This window comes from Diceros bicornis, chromosome 36 (assembly GCF_020826845.1).
Source record: "Diceros bicornis minor isolate mBicDic1 chromosome 36, mDicBic1.mat.cur, whole genome shotgun sequence".
NCBI lineage: Eukaryota > Metazoa > Chordata > Mammalia > Perissodactyla > Rhinocerotidae > Diceros > Diceros bicornis.
In genome coordinates this window covers 12,733,319-12,754,391 of record NC_080775.1, presented here as the reverse complement: position 1 = coordinate 12,754,391, position 21,073 = coordinate 12,733,319, and the positions used below count along the sequence as shown (strand labels likewise).

The window sequence follows — 21,073 nt, the reverse complement described above, 5'->3', positions numbered from 1 at the left end:
CAACCCTAGTTAATCCCAACTTTCCACCTGTTCCACATCTGCACCTATATAAGGAATGTAGCTGGAGAAAACACACAATCACACTGACTTTCTCACTTTAAAATCTTGACAAAGAATATCAAGTGGACCCTCAATGCTCTTAGACCATTATATTTCCCTAATGCACTCATTATCCTCCTCTCCCAGATGACTATTTCACACCTTTAAACCCAGGACCTCCTCCTTCATCATCACTCTCAGCTAATGATCCAAGAGTATTTCCTCCAACCCCTACCTCAACATCTACAAATTTTCTATCATCTGCATCCATATTATCTGCCTTCCAGTTATTACCAGAGATGAACCCACCATGCTTCTGTCGAAAGCTGAACCAATCCCTTATGCGGTGGACGCCATCCCATCTTGCCTACTCATAGCAATCACTCCAGTCATTCTACCCTCCTTCCTGCATCATCATTTTCTTCTCTACTGGATCATTCCTATCAGTATACAAACATGCTGTTATTTGTACAATCTTTAAGACAAAAACAAAAACAAAAAGAACTTCTCTTGACACAAATTCCCCCATCAGCTACACCCCATTTCCCTGTTCTATGTGCAACAAAACTCCCTCTAAACTTTCCTCCTTCCATATATTCCTAAATACATTCCAATCAGATTTGGCCCCTATCACACCATCTAAACTGCAGTTACCAACCACCAAATGAACTCTTCATTGCTAAATCCAATTGCTAATTCTCAGTCTTCATCTTAATTGGCCTTGATACTCCCTCCTTCTGGTCATGTTTTCTTCACTTGCTTTCTAGGACCCTCCTCCAACCTCACTGGTTGCTCCTTCTCAGTCTCATTTCTTCTTCTCTGCAGCCTCTTATGGTTGGACTATCCCAGGGCTCAGTTTTGGGGCAACTTCTCTATTCTATCTGTACACACTCCTTTGATGATGTCATCCAGTCTTATGATTTTAAATATCTATATACCAGTGACTCCCAAATTGTGTCTTCCACATACTCGTTTCCTATATTTTTCAAAAACTGTAGTTTTGTACTTCACATGCAGTTCTTTAATTTACCTGCAACTTATTTCTGTAATCTGTTTTATAAAATCATTTCTCATGTCATTATCTATCAGTATAACTATCCATCTATCTATCTACTGTTCTACCTACCTTTCTACTAATCTACCATCTATCTATATATTTTATCTGCATGTATGCTAAAATAATTAATGTTATGCACGTACTTAGCGTGATGTGTACAGATGTCTCCATTTACTCTGAAATGCGGCAAAAAATAATATGGATATATAGACAGAGGGATGATGGACGAGCATATATGTGATAAAACAAGTATAAGAAAAAATTAATGGTAGAATCTAGGCAGTTGGCATATGAATGTTCACTGTAAAATTTTTTCAGCTTTTTTGTATGTTTGAAAATTTTCATAATAAAATATTAGGCAGTCATATGCATAAGGAGACATCAGTAATGCTTCTCACCAAATGATAACATGGTTATTTCTGCGTGGTTATTTAAAATTTTTTAATGATCATGAATTATTTTATAAAAATACTATCATTAGTTGAAAAAAAATTTTTTTAAATAAAAATACAGATTCCTAGCCCTCGATGCTAAGAATCTGATCTGGCGTTGGTCCCTGTACCTCTATTTATAAAAAGCTCCCTAAATGATTCCAATGATCAGCCTGGTTTAGGAATCACCGACCTTTGTCACACAGGAATCACTTTAATTGCCATAAAACCGTGATACTGATATACCTGAGGCATCATGTTTCCAAGGAATATTGACATTGCATTAAATCTGTTTCATTCAACTACTACAATGTCTTACAGTTTAAGGTGCACATTAATTATCTGCAGGAGGTAGTTCTATTTCAAAGCACCTGGGAAGCAGGAAAACACTTCTTGGCATCCAGAAGACATTGGACATACCTGCAGGAAACGCTCTATGCGACAAGAGGAGTGGTCGGGTCCGGCCCCGTCGTACCCGTGGGGAAGGAGAATAACAATACCAGTCTGGAGGAGCCACTTGGCCTCTCCTGGAAAAGCACACGGTAGGGAGTAAGAACTCTATGAAACAGGAACAAAAGAAAGAGTCCGATGGACTTGGGTAGAAACAAGTGTTAGTTTGCTGCCTGACCCCCTAAAACCGTTTTCATTGTACGTGCTTGCTAGCATTGCTACACCCTCCTTAGGAGGACAATATCCATCCTCCTGCTGAAAGCCTACAATGACACATTCACTGGGCGTTAGCAAGTGGAAGACCGACTCAAAGGTGAACGTCCCGGCTTCCAGGACGGCACGTGCCACTCAGATTCCACCTCCGAGGCTGGGCAGCTCCTATCTGTCTTCACAGCACCGCTTACAACACAGGCCACTGTCCTCAAACTGAGGGCGCAGACACTTAGAACAGTCTCTGGACACGTCAAGGTCCAGTCTCCGCAAGGAACGTTTCTTGTTCACAACTACAGTTACAGAGAAACACAACCGCGGGAAGGGGCTGAAGTGCACACTCAAAATGCAAGAGTGGTTACCCCCAGAAAAGGGGGTAAGGGTCTGGGGGGAGACTCAGACTTGTACTTCACAGACTTTGAATTTTTACAATAACAAATATTCAAATTTTACAATAATTTTTACAATTACAAAATAAAACAAAAATTTTTACAAATTTTTACTGCTTTTGTAAATGACGATTAAAAATAATAAAGATGCACAACTTCCAACTTTCAGACACTTGAGTCTCCCTGGATTGCGGGAAGTGAATCTGCAAGGCTGCCATTCACTCTGACCACCAATCCTCACTATGTCACCATTGTCTACTTGTGATTCAGGTCACAGTTACTCAACATACCCCAGGAGCAGACCCGAAAGTTAAACCGCCTAGGAGTGGCAGGTACAGGCACTGCTCCCTACAGCCAAACACATTCCCCCGAAGATGGGAAGGTGCTCCCCGCACAGTCGCTGAGTGGCCCTCAGCCCCCCAGACAGCTGATTTAACTGTCTGATAGCTGCCCGCCCAAGTGGATGACAGGACAATCACCCTGGTGCACAGGAGTCTCATGAGCAGCTATGGCCCTTTTTCCCTCATTCGTCCCATCAGCCTGGTGCCATGCATCCACTACACACCCACATGCCAACACCAACCTCCAGAGATGAACGTGTCAAAGATGATCTGGGCACCATTGAAGAAATCCCCAAACTGAGCCTCCCAGATCGGCAGTAACTTAGGGCTTTCAATGCTCATCCCATACTCAAATCCCAGGACAGCCTCTTCGGACAGCGGGCTGTTGCTGACCTAATGCAAGGAAGGGAAGAGAAACACTGTCACGCCAGGGAAGGTGTGACGTGAGTCAGTAAAGATAAAGCATCACATTTATACAAACCTCTCAAAAGGGAGAAGGGGTGGAGGGGAGCTTTGTTTTCATTCATCTCCACATTCCTTTGAGAAAGGAGATCTACTGCTCTCTATGAATGATGCATATGGAAAAAGTTGGGACAAAGACAGAAAGTGACAAAAGAGATTGGAATATGGGCATTAAAAATTTTCTTCAAGGAGAAGCAAAATTAACTTCTCAAATGACCCATCTTTGCAGCTGAGAGGAAAACTGTGTCATACAAGCTTTTTAAAAAGTATCACAAAATAAAGGGGGGAAGTTACCCAAAAAAGGCCTACCTTTGATTCGAATCCATTATTCTAATATCCCATTTGTACAATAAAGCAAAAGAATCATCACCATATGTTAAGATTAAAAAAGCAGAACACAAAATTACATCTCTGAGGATGTAAAACTCCTCAGCTCCTAAAGAGATGTGACAATTAAAGGCAATGTGATTCTGAACTGGGTTTGAGAACAAGATGTCAGTCACGTCTCAGTGTTAATTTCCTGGCTTGGACGGTTGTATTGTGGTGATGTAGGAGAATGTCCTTGTTTGTAGGAAATACACATCAGGGGCATCAGGTTGGCAAGTCGATGTTTCCAACTTGATGTCTCAAATGTTTCAGAGTGACAAAAAGTTCTTTTGTATTACACATCCACTTTTTGGTAATTTTGTGTTTGTTTCAAAATTTGTCTAAAAAATATTTTTTAAAGTTACATATTTACAGGATATTATTTGGCAATAAAAAGGAATGAAATACTGATACACACTACAATATGGATGGACCTGAAAACATGATGCTAAGTGAAAGAAGCCAATCACAAAAGGCCACATATTGTATGATTCTATTTATATGAAAAGGCCAAAATAGGCAAATTGGTAGAAACTGAAAGTAGATCAGGTTGCCAGGGGCTGGGTGGAGGAAGGAATGGGGAGTGACTGCTAATGGGTATGGGGTTTCTTTTTGGGTTGATGAAAATATTCTGAAATTAGATAGTGGTGATGGTTGCACAACTCTGTGAATACACTAAAAACCACTAAATTGTATACAATGAAAGGTTGAATTCTCTTCTATATCTCAAGAAAGCTTTTATTTTAAAAAAACAAAACTCTGTAAAAAACTTGCATCTCTGCTATGATTACAACTATAAAAACTTGTGATTTATATGGATAAGAACTCAATGACAACAAAGAAAAATGAAAATAGATGACATTAGTATTATGAGATTATGCATAATTTATCTTTTCTGATTTCTCTTTGATTTCAGTTATAATCTATATAATACATTAACTTAAAAAGAGACTGCTGCATTTCTCAGATTCATGAGCCTGTTGTAAATGGGGTTTGGACTGGCCACTTTCCTTGTCCCTCTGCCTGTCCTCACGTCCGTCCTCATCTCTCTTCCTACTCAAGGCTGACATACCCACTCACATTCTAAATCCATCCCTTCCTTCTGCTTCTTTACCCAGCTTCATCACCTAACCCCTCTTCTCTGAACCTTTCCTCACTGGCTTTCTCCTCTCAGCAGACAGACAATCAAAAGCTTAAAAATAAAACAAGAAATATTCCCCTGACCAGTGCTCTCAGCCACTGCTTCCTTTCACAGTCAAGCCTCTAGAAAGAATGATCTCATCCACTTGTCTCTACCTCCTTAACTTCTGTTTACCCTTCAACTGGTACAATCTAGCTTCTGCTCTCATTGCTCCACTGAAATAGCTCTACATGAGGTCAACCCTTGACCTTCTAGGTGCTAATGCAAAGGCCATGTTATTCTTTCTCTTACCTGTCTCCTCCCTCCTTGCCTTGGATGACACAGTGACTCAGACTTCCTGCCTTTCTGGATGCTCGTTGGGGATATACTTTTCCTCTGCTAGCCTTTTAAATGTTGTTTTTCCTAGGACCCTATCCCTTAGTTCTCTTCTCATTCTGCTTTCTCAGGGAGATTCTTCCACTCCCGTGGTACCAAACCCTCCTACACCCTGATTACTTCCGAATGTATATCTCAAGACTAGATTCCTTCATTAACCCCAGACATACATATCTAATTGCCTGCCAGAAACCTCTATGTCATTCAGCCACCTCAAAGTCAAATGTCCATAACTGAATCCATCGTCTTTCCTTACTAAACCTGTTCCCTGCCCTTTACTCTCTATTTGGGTGAATGTCACCATCATATACCAGCTGTGCCAGTTAGGAAGCTAGGAGATAACTGAGACTAGTCTTTCTTCTTCACTCCCTGCATCTACCACTAAGTCCTATGGCTGTTGTTTTCTGACTAGTTGTCAAGTCTGGCCCCATATCCCATCTGCACTGCTATTGCCCTAATTTATGTCCCCATGATTTCTTGCCTAGGTGACGTAGAAGCCTCCTTAGAAATTGTCCTAAGTCTCCCCTTTCTTCAACTCAGGGCCCAAAGTATCATTAGGAGCACTCTTTCTAATATGAAAATCTGATCCCTTGTTCAAAATTCCTCCATGGTTTCAGTTTTACATCACATTCAATGTCTTTCACCATGTAGGTAGTCCTATTTGGCCAATCTCTTCTTTTTTCACTCCTGTATCCACTTTGCAGCTTAAACTCCATTCACATAAAGTTATTTGTAGTTCCCTGAGCATGGTGTCAGGTCCTCTTACTTCACAACTTTTATATGCACTATTGTGTCCACCTAGAATGTTCTCTCTACATTAGACGAGGCAACTCCTAGTGTCCTTCAAGTCCCAGCTCAAATCTGGCTTCCTCTCCCAAGCTTTTCCTGACTTCCCCAAGTAGATTAGCTGCTCCTTCTCCTATGCATATATTATACTTTATACACTTCTATACACTTATCTACTTTATTTTCTTGAATCTATTAATACTTTCATTTATTCCAAAAAGTATTTAAGATGGCTCGTAAATATCCATGATATACAACATGATAGTGTAACTGTAAATGGAGAGAAAGAAGATAAAGATTGAGACAAAGAACAGAGTTGGGGAAAAGACATAATCTGGTGACCTATTCCTTTGTCACTGAGGCTGTTGTGGCCTCCACCTCTTCCTAGAAGCCATCATTATTATTATTTTTTGAAAAGTGCATATATTCATTGTTTTATTTTCTGATTTTTATAGAAGCCATTATTGATAAGGGAATGCTGGTCAGTTGCAGAATTCATAGAGTACAGACAATAAAGAAAAACCAAGATCAAGCAGGAGTTTCTCCCAGAGTCTTCATATAAAGGACATGGTTTATGATAATAAGTGAAATCTTTGATAGCTTCCTCATAGCAGATGCAAGACATTTAACTTAAGCTTTTTAAATAGCAATAATAAAAGCTAAATAATACTATAGATCACATCACAATTCAATAAAAGATATTGGGGTGGGGGGATACTAAACATTTCAGTATCTAGATCACCAGTCTGACTTGATCCAGGGATGGATTTTAGACTAATTTAAAGAAAATATAAGCTATATGTCCTTTATGTAATCTGCCTAGAATTGTGCTTTGAGAATTGAACTTTTAAATAAATATTGAGTATCAGTGAACTCAACATTACACTCTCCAACAAAGGGCTAGTATAATAGGAAAAAAGATGACATGGCGCTAATCATACCTTAAAGGATAATTTATGTTAATCAACATGTGCCAGGCACTATGCTAGTTGTTGGAAAGACAGAAATGAAAGACCCAGCCCCTGCCCTTGACTCACAACAAGAACAGCTCAGTGACCGGCACACAGAAATACATGGTAACAGACATATTCATCAAGCCCATAAACCTTAGGGAATAAAGTAACCTTGAGGAAGTGGGTTTCTTTTTTTCAAGTACGCAAGAAATATTGGCTTATTTTCCACATCTTTGGCTTACTTTAATGAATTCAGCAAAATGTAGGTTATAATGTCAATTTTGGACTGACAAACTGAACATCCATTGGACATTTACTGGATTACAGATAAGTAGTCAGAGTAAAACAGCTCTGGTCTACTCGCTAGTATGTTATTTCCATTCCAAGTGTACAGACCTACATTCTCCACCCATTCAGCACCCCTTTGCTTCAAAAGGTATTGAACCCAAAGTTGCCAACATCTGGTTCTAGTCACTTTAAGAATCCTGTAACTATGATCATCAGCACTTGGGTTTTACAACAGATAAAACATCCTACCTCAAGAAACCCCTTCTGATTAGGGTCCATATGGTTCAGAGGGATATAGGTGTCATCGGTCTCCTGGCAAACAACCATTGCGTGCCTCTGACTGAAAGTTCCACGGCCAACATCTTGGCCACTCAGACGAATATTAAAACCTTAAGCAAGCAAGAAGGAAAAGAAAATCCAGATTCCCATGAATAACCTAGTAATAATAAGGCATGGTGACTCTGAATTCTTAACACACCAGCTCATCCTGAGAATTTTTCTTAGGATAATAGATAATCCTTATTAAAATACACCTGTCCCATATTCAAAAGTCTGTAGTCAAGGTGAGATTGTATAAGAATGGAGAGTCATTTGTCCTGCAATTTTTAGAGGAAAATATCTTTCCAATACATCTAGCTGTGAGCCCTTTGTTTTACAGGAATAATTGCTTTATAGTCTTTTCTCTGATGAAGGATGTCAACATGACTCATACTAAGATTAAATCATATTGTCAGGTAAGAAAAGTTAACACATTTTAGAACCTCTCCAGTCAATGAAAACAAAAGGAGGTAGTTGTAATTCAGAACCACAGGGGTCACATATGACGAATGTCATAGGAAGCATCCCCTACCAGCTGTGCAGCTCAACAGAAACTTCTTACCTTGAGCAAGCAATGAGCCGAAGGCCAGAGCTTCTGCTGTGGCCCAGTCTAACTTTGTTCCATCCATCACTTTCTCCATTCTGGACTGTAAAATTGAAGGGGAGGAAAAAAGAAACTTTTATTTATTTATTTATTTAAAAAAATTTTTTTTAATTTTATTTATTTTTTCCCCCAAAGCCCCAGTAGATAGTTGTATGTCACAGCTGCACTTCCTTCTAGTTGCTGCATGTGGGACGCGGCCTCAGTATGGCCAGAGAAGCGGTGCGTCGGTGCGCGCCCGGGATCCGAACCTGGGCTGCCAGTATCGGAGCGCGAGCTCTTAACAGCTAAGCCACAGGGCCGGCCCATAAAAAACAAACTTTTAAGAGCCCAAATTCTTTTTTCACACTGAGTTCAAAAAATGTAATGCAACAATGGTAAGTATCAAAAATATAATGTTAAACAGAACGTGCAGAAGGATACATGAGAGTATGACTGCAATTATATGACATTCAAAACAGGCAAAACACACGTGCCCTCAGGTGAGTGAGGATGAATGAGAGGAACTGCCATCAGGAAGGGGTAATGGGGAACGGTATTTGTAATATTCTATTTCTGCAGCTGGATGCTGAGTACATAGTTTGCTTTAATAGTCTCTATACCTATAACAAGAACTTAAAAATGAACTTAGTGTTTTAAAAAGAGGGCCGGCCCCGTGGCTTAGCGGTTAAGTGCGCGCGCTCCGCTGCTGGCGGCCCGGGTTCAGATCCCGGGCGCGCACTGACGCACTGCTTCTCCGGCCATGCTGAGGCCGCGTCCCACATACAGCAACTAGAAGGATGTGCAGCTGTGACATACAACTACCTACTGGGGCTTTGGGGGGAGAAAAAAATAAATAAAATTATAAAAAAAAATAAAAATAAAAATAATTTAGAGGGCAGTGTCTTTATCCGAGTTCAAGAAAGATGAAGGCCAGTAGCTGGCCCGGTGGCACAAGTGGTTAAGTGCGCACGCTCTGCTGTGGTGGCCCGAGGTTTGCCGGTTCGGATCCTGGGCACATACTGACGAACCGCTTGGCAAGCCATGCTATGGTGGCGTCCCATATAAAATGGAGGAAGATGGGCACGGATGTTAGCCCAGGGCCAGTCTTTCTCAGCAAAAAAGAGGAGGATTGGCAGATGTTGGCACAGGGCTAATCCTCCTCACAAAAAAAAAAAAAAAGAAAGAAAGATGAAGGCCTTTAACTCCTTGCTCTCTGGCTTTAGCACTGAGAGTTCTGCATCCCAGGAAACTCCCTGAGTCCCAGGCAAAATCAGGACGATTTGTCAGTCTCTAGTGAACATGAGACAACATGTAAAAGCTCAACATGTTTAAGGGTCTAAATGGTTGCCTTCAGGGGTATGTGTGTTGATTTTTGTTTATTTAATTTAAGCCGCTCAAAAGAATGAAAGTGTTTTCTGCCCACTGGTCAGAAAAATCAAAACAGGCATTCTTGTATTGCTGTATTTTTAATAATGTGTATGTAGTACATTTACATGCAATGTATTAACATGTACGAATGAATGAATGAATGGAGGAAAAATAGCAGACAAAATCTGAGTTAATTGACTATCAGTACCAATACACTAGGATCTAATGACACACAATAACTATTTGTCAAAGGAATTAGCCAACCACAAAAGACCAGACCAACACCAGTGCCTTTGCTGCACAAGAAGAACCAACAGTAACGGGAGATGTCAATGCTCCCTACCTGAGCATACACCTTCAGAAGGTGACTGTGCATTTGGAGCTCCTCCGGCACCTCCACGGACTTCCCGCCGATAAACCGCAGGAGGTCGAGGGGCACACCTGTGTTCCAGGTAGTAATGCAAGCTTCCGGCTGAACCAGGCCCCACCAATGGGCCTGCAGGTTGCTGGCAGGGGGGCTGTAGTGGGCCATGTTAGTTAAATGGTCATTTAGCTTTGCATAGTAGGAGGCTTTGATTTCCGATATCTCCTCCTGGGTCATGAGTCCACTGGCAACAAGGTGCTCTGCATATGTGTCTGGGATGCTCTTTCGGGCTCTGTCCAAGAAAGAGGGGAAAAAAATCCATCTGACTTGTAAAAATCGAAGAGAAACATACAGTCAGTGTGGAAGGTACTGTAAAGTGGCAGCACTATAAAAAGGCATGCAGGAAATGTTTCAGAACTAGATAGAGAAGGTGGTTGCACAACACTGGGAATGCACTAAAGGCCACCAAATTGTTCACTTTAAAACGACTTATTTCGTGTTACGTGACTTTCACTCTAATGCATTATTGTTTTTAAAAAGGCAGCGGTGAGTATCATCCTCTTCTAGGCAAGCAAGAAAAAACAAATTTATCTTCATAAGCTTTTGTCTACATCCAGGTAGAAATAATTAGTAGTAGGGTTTTTCTATGAGTTGGTAAATTCTGGACAGTTATTTACAAGACTGACCTACATTACCTACCCACTCAGCACCCTTTTATTTCAAAAAGTATTGAACCCAAAGTCGCCAACACCTGTTCAGGTGGCTTTAATAATCTCGTAACTATAATAATCAGTACCTGGATTTTACAGTAACAACAACAACAATAATGCCACTCTACATTCACGTAATACTTTAAACTATAAAGTCTGTTCACATATAATATTATATTTAATCCTGACAAAAGTGAGAGGTAGGCAGCATAGATTTTTTTAAATGGAGCCCTGAGCCACATCAAGTCATTCAGCGGTTAAATTCAGAGAGCCCAGATTTGTTCTTCCAAGAGCAGTTTGCTACGTATGACCAGAAAGGCCCATAAACTGTCCCTGAATTTATTCCTCTTCTTTAGTTTATATCTGTGAGGAAATAAAGTGGGGAAGGGGGATCTCTTTTACTTTCTAGTATCTCAAAAGGAAATTCCAAAGTAACATGTTCCTCTCTGTCACATTAACTTCTGGCTCAGCACCGTCTAACAAAAATACAATGCAAGCCAATACGTAATTTAAAATTTCCTAGTGGTCACATTAGAAATGGTAAAAAGAAACAGGTGGAATTAATTTTAATAATATATTTATTTAACTCAATAGATCCAAAATATTGTTATTTCAATATTAATATAAAAATTATTATTGAGATAGTTTACATTCTTTTTTCACGCTAAATATTTGAAATCTCCTGTGTATATCACACTCACAGCACATCCCCATCAGGACTGGCCACATTTATTTAAGTGTTCAATAGCCACTTATGGCTAGTGGCTTCCGTATTAGCGCAGTTCTAAACATTCCTTAAAATCCATCACGTTATGTCTCACCAAGGCACAAAGCAGGTTCACATCTACAGTTTGCAGAAGTGAATCATGGAGGTTCTGTTTCTGATCCTGTCAAAGCCATGCTAAGTAGCTTAGGGCAAGGCTCTGCCTACGTCTTCCTCCTTCAGATTTCCCATCTGCTAAGTAAGGCTGTTAAGTGGCCCTTTGTCTACTCATCAAGGAAACACATAGAGTTTGAAGAATATGGGGAGCTTTCTTGAGACCCCTAGGGTGATCATCCCAGTTTGCCCAGGACTGTCCCAGTTTTAGCACTGAAAGTTTCACGTCCCAGGCAAACTGGGAAAGGTGGTCATCCCACCTGAAGGTGTCTAATAAAAATAATAATGCAAGCACTATGGAGGAGAAGGCACATTAAATAAAGGTTGATAATTGTACCTGATGATTTTGTACATGACCGGGTTGGTAAAGAAGGGCTCATCCAGCTCGTTGTGGCCCCATTGCCTGTAGCATAACAAATCAACAATCACATCCTTCCGGAACTGGCGCTGGTATTCAAATGCCAGCCGAGCGGAACGAACCACTTCCTCTGGGCTATCTCCATTGACATGGACGATGGCGCAGCCCACAAGCTTCCCTGAGGCAGAGAAGATGGAGATGAAGTGGGCCAATTAACCCCAAATGACACTGGCCCACCTCCAAGTCCCGCTGCTCGCATGGGTAGGCAGCCCACGTCCTCGGAGGTAGTTTGGCTTGGATGTTAAGAACTGGCACTTTGGAGTCCAGTTGACAAAAATGAGTTCAAGGGGCCGGCCTGGTGGCGCAAGCGGTTAAGTGCGCGCGCTCCACTGCGGCGGTCTGGGGTTTGCCGGTTCAGGTCCCAGGCGCGCACCGACACACTGCTGGTCGAGCCATGCTGTGGTGGCGTCCCATATAAAGTGGAGGAAGATGGGCACAGATGTTAGCCCAGGGCCAGTCTTCCTCAGCAAAAAGAGGGGGATTGGCAGATGTTAGCTCAGGGCTGGTCTTCCTCACAAAAAAAAAAAAAAAAAAATTTAATTAAAAAAAAAAAAATGAGTTCAAGTCCCAGCTCTGTGACTTATTGTGTGATCTCAGTTAAAGTTATGAATCCCAGTCTCCTTATCTATAAAACTGGGATAATGGCTCCCACCTCTTAGTGGTATCATAAAGATTAAATGAGTGAATGCATATAAAGTGCTTAATGTGCCTGGTACATAATAACAAATGTTCATTTTGTTATTGTCATTATTACATTATTACTGTTATCTTTCCCCCTGAGATAAAAGGGTCATTAAAGGATATATTCTAGGAAAACATGGATTTCCTCCAAAGAGAATTCCTAGAATGTATTTGCAGTATCTCCATCAAACTAACCACAAAAAATTCACATGGACAGCCCCAAAAGGTGTCCAGACTAGGGTTTGGGTGCAAAAACAGAATAGTTCCTACCATCTAACAGTTCTTGTAATTCTGTGCATTGGGGAATGGGTAATAAAAGCCCTGCCTTTCTCTTAATACTGCCAATTTCCAGGTGAAAACAAGTCAACTTTGCTTCTTCAAATCTGATTTCTAACCAGCCGACTTAGCCAGATTTATTGGTTGAACAAATCCTTTTTGACTAAGATCTTAGTTGCTCCAAGTTTGATTCCTAAAGACAATTACTGTAGTGTTGTACTAATTGTGTTGATCCCTGGTTTCCACCAGATCATTCAACTGGATACTTGAGCAATTTGAGATTGCATCCTCTAAGTTCCACTCTTGTCTTATTCCCTTGGATTTAAAGATCACACTCAGACTTTAAAGAAATATTAACAACACTGTTGGTGACTACTAACCATATCTGACCCAAAATTTAAAAAGGAGATAACCAGGGGCAGGCCCGGTGGCATAGCGGTTAAGTTCGTGCTCTCTGCTTTGGTGGCCCGGGGTTCACAGATTCGGATCCTGGGCACGGACCAATGCACTGCTTGTCAAGCCATGGTATGGTGGCGTCCCATATAAAGTAGAGGAAGATGGGCACAGACGTTAGCCCAGGGCTGGTCTTCCTCAGCAAAAACGAGGAGGATTGGCCTGCATGTTAGCTAAGGGCTAATCTTCCTCACAGAAAAAAAGAAAAAAAAGAGATAACCAGTGAGGCACATTGTTCTGAGTGAACTAGAATTTTCTCCAGGAATTTCTTGTCTGACCATCAACTCCTCCCTGTGTTACATACCGATATCACTACAGTATAAGGAAGACCTCCCTCTTTCTGCCGGAGTGGTGTAACCCAGCTGGTTATTGACAATCAAATGGACACTCCCACCAATTCTGAAATGTGGGAGATTAGAGAGCGTAAATGTTTCAGGAACAATCCCTTGACCACAGAAAGAAGCATCACCATGAACCTAAATCATGGGGGAGAAAAAAAGAAAATGAACATAAAAGATGGAGAAATTTGGGTTTTCAAATTGGAATGAATTATTTTCAAATAATAACAGGAATAAAAATAACCACCCTCTCAGTGCTCCCCTGCCCTACTAAAAATCTACTGGTTATAGAATTTTCTAGACTGGTTAGGCTGATCCAAGCAGCTTTCAGAGATACTAAAACAGTCCTTTTCCTCTTACAGCCACCACCAGTTGACTTACTCTTTCCACCTCACATCATCACCTGTACCCATCACTTCTAGTATACCCATCAACATTCTAGTGCAGACAGCACCACTATAGGAGGAAGGGCTCCAGGAGGTACAAAAGGAAAATCAGCTCTAGTAAAGCTTTCATGAGAACAGCCTGCAAGACACAAGGAACAGTGCACAGCTTTGAACAGCCCCTCTTCCCCAATTATCTGGCCCCTGAAAAGAGGCTCTATGTAGCTCCCATCACCTAATCCCCGCTGCGTGTGTTGGTTACCATTGTGAATACAAAGAGATGTGACAGCAAAGACAGGAGGCATGGAGGGAAAGTATAACAAACATAAGTGAAAGGATGCTTTGAGGGAAAAACAAAATACTATTAGGAGAGAATGTCTGAACTGTGCTGTTCTTCCAGAGCATTTCATAATGTCATCACAAAACCTGGCAGACAGAAAGTGGTAGAGAAAGGGGGGTATTTTTTTTTCAGAAAAGTTGAAAGCAAGTAATGAGGGAATTGTAGCTCTTAGAGGATCTTAGAAGAAAATAGGAGCTCTGCTAAAAGACTGTTATCATAAGCAGCCAAAATGCTGAACCAAAAAATAAAATCATCTGATATGTCCTAACTTAAGGTAACCATTTTGGCTCCAATAATAATGGGAGTAAAAGACCTAATATGAATGAAGAAAGAACACCTGCAAGTAGATTTTTTAAAAAGACATTGAAAACGTCCTTTAAAAAGTCTTTTTTTGTGTGTGTGTGTGTGAGAAAGATCAGCCCTGAGCTAACATCCGTGCCAATCCTGCTCTTTTTGCTGAGGAAGACTGGCCCTGGGCTAACATCTGTGCCTATCTTCCTCTAAAAAGTCATTTTTATATAAGTAGAATATTTTGGCTAAGAAAGGAAGCACTCCTTTGACTAACTGAAATTTCCAGTCCACACTTTCCCATTGCTAGGGTCTACAGGGATGACTGACATTTTGGAGTATCTATCTCTAGTAATAACACACTGTGACATTATCTTCACAGCACCAGACACTATCTCCATTGTCCATTCAACAACCAGGTGGGCGGCCAGGTGAGGAAGTCACTACCGTCCTCTTTACAGATGAGAAAACCAAGGTTCAGAAAGAGTATATATTTCACATGGCGTGGACTAGATGCTAGACCTTCTGTGATCCCTCTGCTTTTTCTGATTATTTCCCCACCCCTCCAAGCCTTTCTCCCGGATCCAGGAACTTACTATAGACATGTTCTCGTTTAATCCTCAGAACACTATGAGGAATGTACTATACTCCCATTTTACCCATGAGATTTGGAGAACCTAAGTAACAGAACCAAGCGTGCCACACTAGTAGGCAGCAAAGCCAGGATTTGAACTCAGGTCTTCTTGGTTCTCGAGTCCTCGTCTTTTCTACACCATGCTACACTGTAAAGTCCAACCCTCAGCCACATGGTGGCTCACACAGGGTCAAGGGGTTCCTGGCATCTGAACACTCCTCGCCTTTTGGCCTCCTTGCTGATGGGATTTCTTGTGGGGTAATGAACTAAAGGAGATGGGTAAAACAAGGAAGAGAGACGTGTGTCTCTTCTGCTCCTTTACACAAGTGTTACAGTGGAGGCACTGATCAGACATCACATCTGTTCATAACTTGCATCATTTTATCATGGTCTTAGGATTCTTGACACTAAAGCACACATGTGTCATTTACTAATTTTATTTTCCTTCTTAAATCAGAAGAGAAACCACTCCACTCTACTCCATAAAGCTCAGTGGGAATAAGGGTCCACGAGCACAAACGAATGCTGGGTGAGGTGGATGCTACCAGCAAAACATGGCAATGGGGTTTGGACACACCCAGAAGATCCCAAACGAGAATTCACTTCCACCAGGTCCAGGACTAAGATAAACAGAAGATAGAACAGGAAAAGTAGATCCAGAATGTCACCGATGGTGATGTTATAGGCTCCAAATTTAGAGTTCCCACAAGAAATTAGAATTGCGTACTTGAGCAAGGCAAGATATGCAGATATAGCAGGGCAAAACATTTTAGGGACACAAAGTAGGCAAAAGAGGGTAGTCAGTCTCTCATCACTTTAAAGAAAATGTCATTTTCACCTCTTACTTCAGAAGTCCATCTTAAGATCTGCTTAATGTACTGGCTAAGTGTGAATGACTAAAATCTTGTAGAGTATCATGAATTAAGTCAAGTGAAAGGCAAAGAGAATGTCTGGCTAATGATTTGGAGATTCCTATATAGAAATACCATATTACAGTCCAATCCAATTCTGCCTACTCCCAATTTATTTACTACAAGTTTCTGGCCCAGGAAAAATTAACATGAATAAGATAGTGTGGTTATTTGCATACGTAGCACAACATTCTACTGCCTTATAGATTTATCTATTTCTGTTGGGTTTGAAGACTCAGTTACTGATATCCAGGATTAATTATCTCCCCATAGTTAAAGGTTCATATTTAAATGAATACTCGTAGGAAAAAAAATGTGACCCACAGTCCAAACCTCTAAAAGATACCTGTCAGCTTGGAAAACTGGGAGGAAGAGGAAGCAAGAACCACGTTAATAATTTGTATTGGCTGCCTTAATGCCAAAGACCTTCATTGTAAAACAAACAAGCAAACAAAATAAATCCAGACTCTTGTAGCCTTGTTAGATATACAGATACCATGTAGTTTCCTAGAAGGCTGTACTTTCAGAGAAGTAAGGACACCTGTCCTCTCAGAAGCATCAGCTATGCCAGTGTCTATCCCCTTAATTAATTCATAACTCAACAAAGGAAAAACATAGCAAAACTTCAGTCTAAAGTCAGTTGCCTTGAGACTAGACCTCACATCTCCTATTAATTTCTAAAACAACTCCAGAATTTTATTTTCACAAAGTTGATCTGAGTTGCATCTTGAATGTCTGCCATCTCTTTTCAGAACTACCAACCCAGACATTCTTTCCTCCTGATCTTCCCAACCTCTGGCCTCACTTCCTGAAACTACAAGCACCTGTAAGCAAATGACTTTGTCCCCAGGCTGAGCCAAACTATCTGGAGAGTAGTCCCCATCCTGTCTAGACTGCTGCCTTCCACGAGTCTTGCCGACAGCCACGGGGTTAACAGCTTCCAGGTGTGAGGGGTTAGGCAGCATTGTCACGTGGAGGGGATGGTGCGCTCCAAAGTCCAGGTCAACCGAGGAGGTCAGGTGAGACAGGACATCTCCAATGGCTGAGACATTTTCTGGAAATTCACTTAAGCCTTGCATTTTACGGAACATCAGCTATTAGGAATAAACATACGAGAAAAAATGTCTTTCATCACAATGAAGACTAGAGAAGCAACAGTTAGTTTAAATCATACAATAAAAAAAGCTTATGTACATGCTTTTATAACTATTATAACCATGCATTATTTAAAAATAGATACAGGGGCTGGCCCCGGGGCATAGTGGTTAAGTTTGGCGCCCTCGTCTTCAGTGGCCTGGGTTCACAGGTTCAGATCCCGGGCGCAGACCTACACCACTCATTAGCCATGCTGTGGCAGCGACCCACATACAAAATAGAGGAAAATTAGCACAGATGTTAGCTTAGGGCTAATCTTCCTCAAGCAAAGAAAAAAAAAAAAAAGAGGAAGATTGGCAATGGATGTTAGCTCAGGGCCAAGCTTCCTCAGCAAAAAAATAAAAAATAAAAATACATACGAACTTCTAACTGCTCCAATGCACACAGAACTATTTAGTGATCTTCACAACCAAATGAAGTACCAATACTTTCAGAAGAGTTTAACATGATGAAAATGGTAAGTTCCCTCTGCCTTGCAATAAGCAAAATAATGTTTCTTAAATACACCTGTTAGAATATATTTTCCAGAAGAACTTTGTGTTAATCTCATTAAAGGTAGAGAGAAAAATAATAAAATAGAACTTAATCCCATTTAAACAAGGGATGACATACTGCTTAGCTCAAGACACATCTAAAAAACTATACTGTCCAATTCTCAAAAGACTTCTCTACACACACTCTCTTACTTCACGTTCAAAGTCATCTATGAGATATATGTTGCTAGCAATTTTAAAAATGAACAAGGAAGGGGCTGGCCCGGTGGCGTAGCAGTTAAGTTCGTGTGTTCCGCTTTGGCAGCCTGGGGTTCATCAGTTCGAATCCTAGGCAAGGACCTACTCACCGCTCATCAAGCCATGCTGAGGCAGTATCCCACATAGAGGAATTAGAAGGACCTTCAACTAGGATATATAACTATGCACTGGGGCTTTGGGGAGAAAAAAGAAAAAGAGGAAGATTGGCAACACATGTTAGCACAGGGCCAACCTTCCTCCAAAAAATAAATAAATAAATAATGAACAAGGAAGAAAAATTAAATTGTTAAAGGTCTTGGCCAATAAGTAAAAAGCTGGGTCTCCAATGGAGGTATTTACCAAAAACAACATGTTATTCTCAATTAGCCAAATTATTTGAGACCTAAAAGCTTCTGTAGTTTGCAAAAGCTTCTTATTGACCTCTCTACAACAAGAACATACATACTCAGACAGTGTAGGTACAGATGAGTTGCTGACAAATAGGATTATTTATCATCATTTCTGCATCTTTGAGTAATTTTTTTGTCAGGGATATTTTAGGAATGCATTTTTGGTTTAAGAATTTCTGCACATATCTAAGCACATGCCGCCATCTGTCAATCACTTTTTTCTGTCATATCTCACCTTTCCTAAGGTATTTGTCTTTTAAAAGCTGATTATCAATCTCTCAGCATCAGAAACACTCAGGTATAAGTAATGGTGGTAAAGCTTGGCTCCTAGACACGACACCATGTGTATTTTCTAATGTTCTTAAGGATAACACATCCTTCCATGGGCTCTGTTCACTCTGCCTAACTCTGACAGGCCCTTTAACATTTATAATTATTTTTTTATTTTTATTTTTTTTTTTATAATTTTATTTATTTATTTTTCCCCCAAAGCCCCAGTAGGTAGTTGTATGTCATAGCTGCACATCCTTCTAGTTGCTGTATGTGGGACACGGCCTCAGCATGGCCAGAGAAGCGGTGCGTTGGTGCACGCCCAGGATCCGAACCCGGGCCGCCAGTAGCGGAGTGCTCGCACTTAACCGCTAAGCCACGGGGCCGGCCCACATTTATAATGATTTTTAATCTCCTGGCCAAGAAGAGTAGTAAGGTTTATCCACGCATAATGGCCACAATCTTATTAAGTATCGAATCTCTCTGATGTTCATTGACACAAACATTCAGCCCTGACTCTTGAGTCTTTTGAGAGACTTACAGAGCAACTGAGTCGGACTGAACAGGAATACAAGATCCAATTACCTATAAAGCCACTCACTTGGGTGGTCTCTGGAGATAAAAATGTATTATGAGTTTTATACAGTCTATCAACAACAAACTCTACAAATAGTGGAAGGTAAAATTGAGTTTTTGGAAGGTAAAACTATATAAAATTGCACAGATCTTTGTGTTCCTTTGAACAATTTTTATCAAACAGGAAAAGCATGCTTTAAAAAACTGAATTCATCTGTTCACATCATCCTCGAGGAAACAAACTTTTAACTTCTCTGAGAGAAGAAAGAACCCATAAAAGGATATACAGAAAGTCCACCTAAATACCAGTTCTACCCAGCAGCATTAGGTTTCATCAATTAACCAAGCAATCTCCTGGACCAATGGCTCATGTGCTTAGTCAGTTTTATAAAAGGAATTATTACCATCAGTTTGATTCTGTTACAGTCAATTGTACACTGCTGGTGAGAAACTTAGACAGTATCTTACCTCTGGAGGGAACTGCAGAAGGCCTGTCAATAAATTAAGCCTTCCTCTGTGGGGCATCCCGATAATAACATCGGTTATCCCACCGTAGGCTGACAGTTTCAGCAACTCATGGAAAAAGCCCATCATGCTTTCAGCTCCTTCGCCTCCATATCGCTTCACTGTGGCAAACTTGGTGGCCAAAAAGTGGTCAAACTCCTGTGGAACATCATGTCAGATACATGAGTGACCGGAAGACAGCCAGCTAGTCAGGTCCAAGTCAGACACGTGTACGTGTTGTAAGAAGAGCCCACACCTCTCCAGGTGGCTGGAGCAGCCCTTCACCACATGCCCCAGACACAGACATAAGTAATCCAGAGCACGGCAGGAAAGCCTTGCCCAGGACACCAGACAGTAGTAGACAATGCAGAGAAAATAACCTGAGTGGTAGACCTTACCCCAAGAGGAATCCCCTTAGAATGTGCATTCTTCTAGAGTAGAGGATGGGCCTTAGATCTCTGCTGCCTCTCCCAGGACTTGGGTTTTAGTACAGGGCTCTACAGTCCTATTTTATCAAGGCTGCAAACTAGCCAACTATCTGAATTATTGGGAATAGGTTTCCTGTCATCTTGATATGCCCAAGTCCTGATCATAGCCCTGAGGGAGAGTCAAGTCCATTGATTTGTATTGAGAGCCTCTTCCATGCAGAGATCTTTTTTTTTTCCGGATCATCTCAGGTAATAAAAAGAGAAGTAAGATCTTAAGGATTTTGCAATCTTCTATAGAGTAAATAGACAAACACACAAAAAGTACTGACACTGAGGAGAACAATAGCTCCATTGTTCGGTGATCTATTTTTTTCTACTTAGAAAAAAGTGGTGTGTATTATATTGTCTGTTGTGTTGAGGCAACAGGGGTAAGTGGGGGTATGTTCAGAGAGTTAATGCCTTAATTCCCTCTCTTCAATATTTACATATCTTTGTAGAAAATGAGCCCACCTATTCCACTGATATTTGCCACTTTTATACCTGAGATTCTAGCATTAGTTTTGACAGATGTTTTCGTTCTTCTGTGGTAAATGTCTCCTTTTTCAGTTTCTCAAACCGCTTGGCAAACCAGTCTCTCTCCTGCTGGCTCTGAAGTTGGGAGGTTTCGATAGAAATCTGCCCACAGTAGATTTGGTTGAGATAGGCTAATATTTCCTCAAGAGAGGCCTCGTCCTTCCCCATGTTCAATAATCCTACAAAATGGAATCAA

General features: G+C 40.9%; 2 protein-coding genes across 2 annotated transcripts in view; both read right to left on the bottom strand.

Moving 5' to 3' along the window:
• Positions 1 to 21,073, bottom strand: part of SEC61A2 (SEC61 translocon subunit alpha 2) — a 213,507-nt gene that overhangs the window by 43,611 nt on the left and 148,823 nt on the right. The window lies entirely within an intron of this gene.
• Positions 1 to 21,073, bottom strand: part of DHTKD1 (dehydrogenase E1 and transketolase domain containing 1) — a 47,264-nt gene that overhangs the window by 11,697 nt on the left and 14,494 nt on the right. The window contains exons 3-12 of the mRNA XM_058532418.1: positions 20,845 to 21,056; positions 19,841 to 20,035; positions 17,055 to 17,324; positions 13,641 to 13,812; positions 11,846 to 12,044; positions 9,901 to 10,213; positions 8,169 to 8,253; positions 7,538 to 7,677; positions 3,160 to 3,310; positions 1,948 to 2,054 (exon numbers count right to left, since the gene is read on the bottom strand). Of these exons, the coding sequence (XP_058388401.1) occupies positions 1,948 to 2,054; positions 3,160 to 3,310; positions 7,538 to 7,677; positions 8,169 to 8,253; positions 9,901 to 10,213; positions 11,846 to 12,044; positions 13,641 to 13,812; positions 17,055 to 17,324; positions 19,841 to 20,035; positions 20,845 to 21,056 (1,844 nt within the window). The remainder of the gene's footprint in view (positions 1 to 1,947; positions 2,055 to 3,159; positions 3,311 to 7,537; positions 7,678 to 8,168; positions 8,254 to 9,900; positions 10,214 to 11,845; positions 12,045 to 13,640; positions 13,813 to 17,054; positions 17,325 to 19,840; positions 20,036 to 20,844; positions 21,057 to 21,073) is intronic.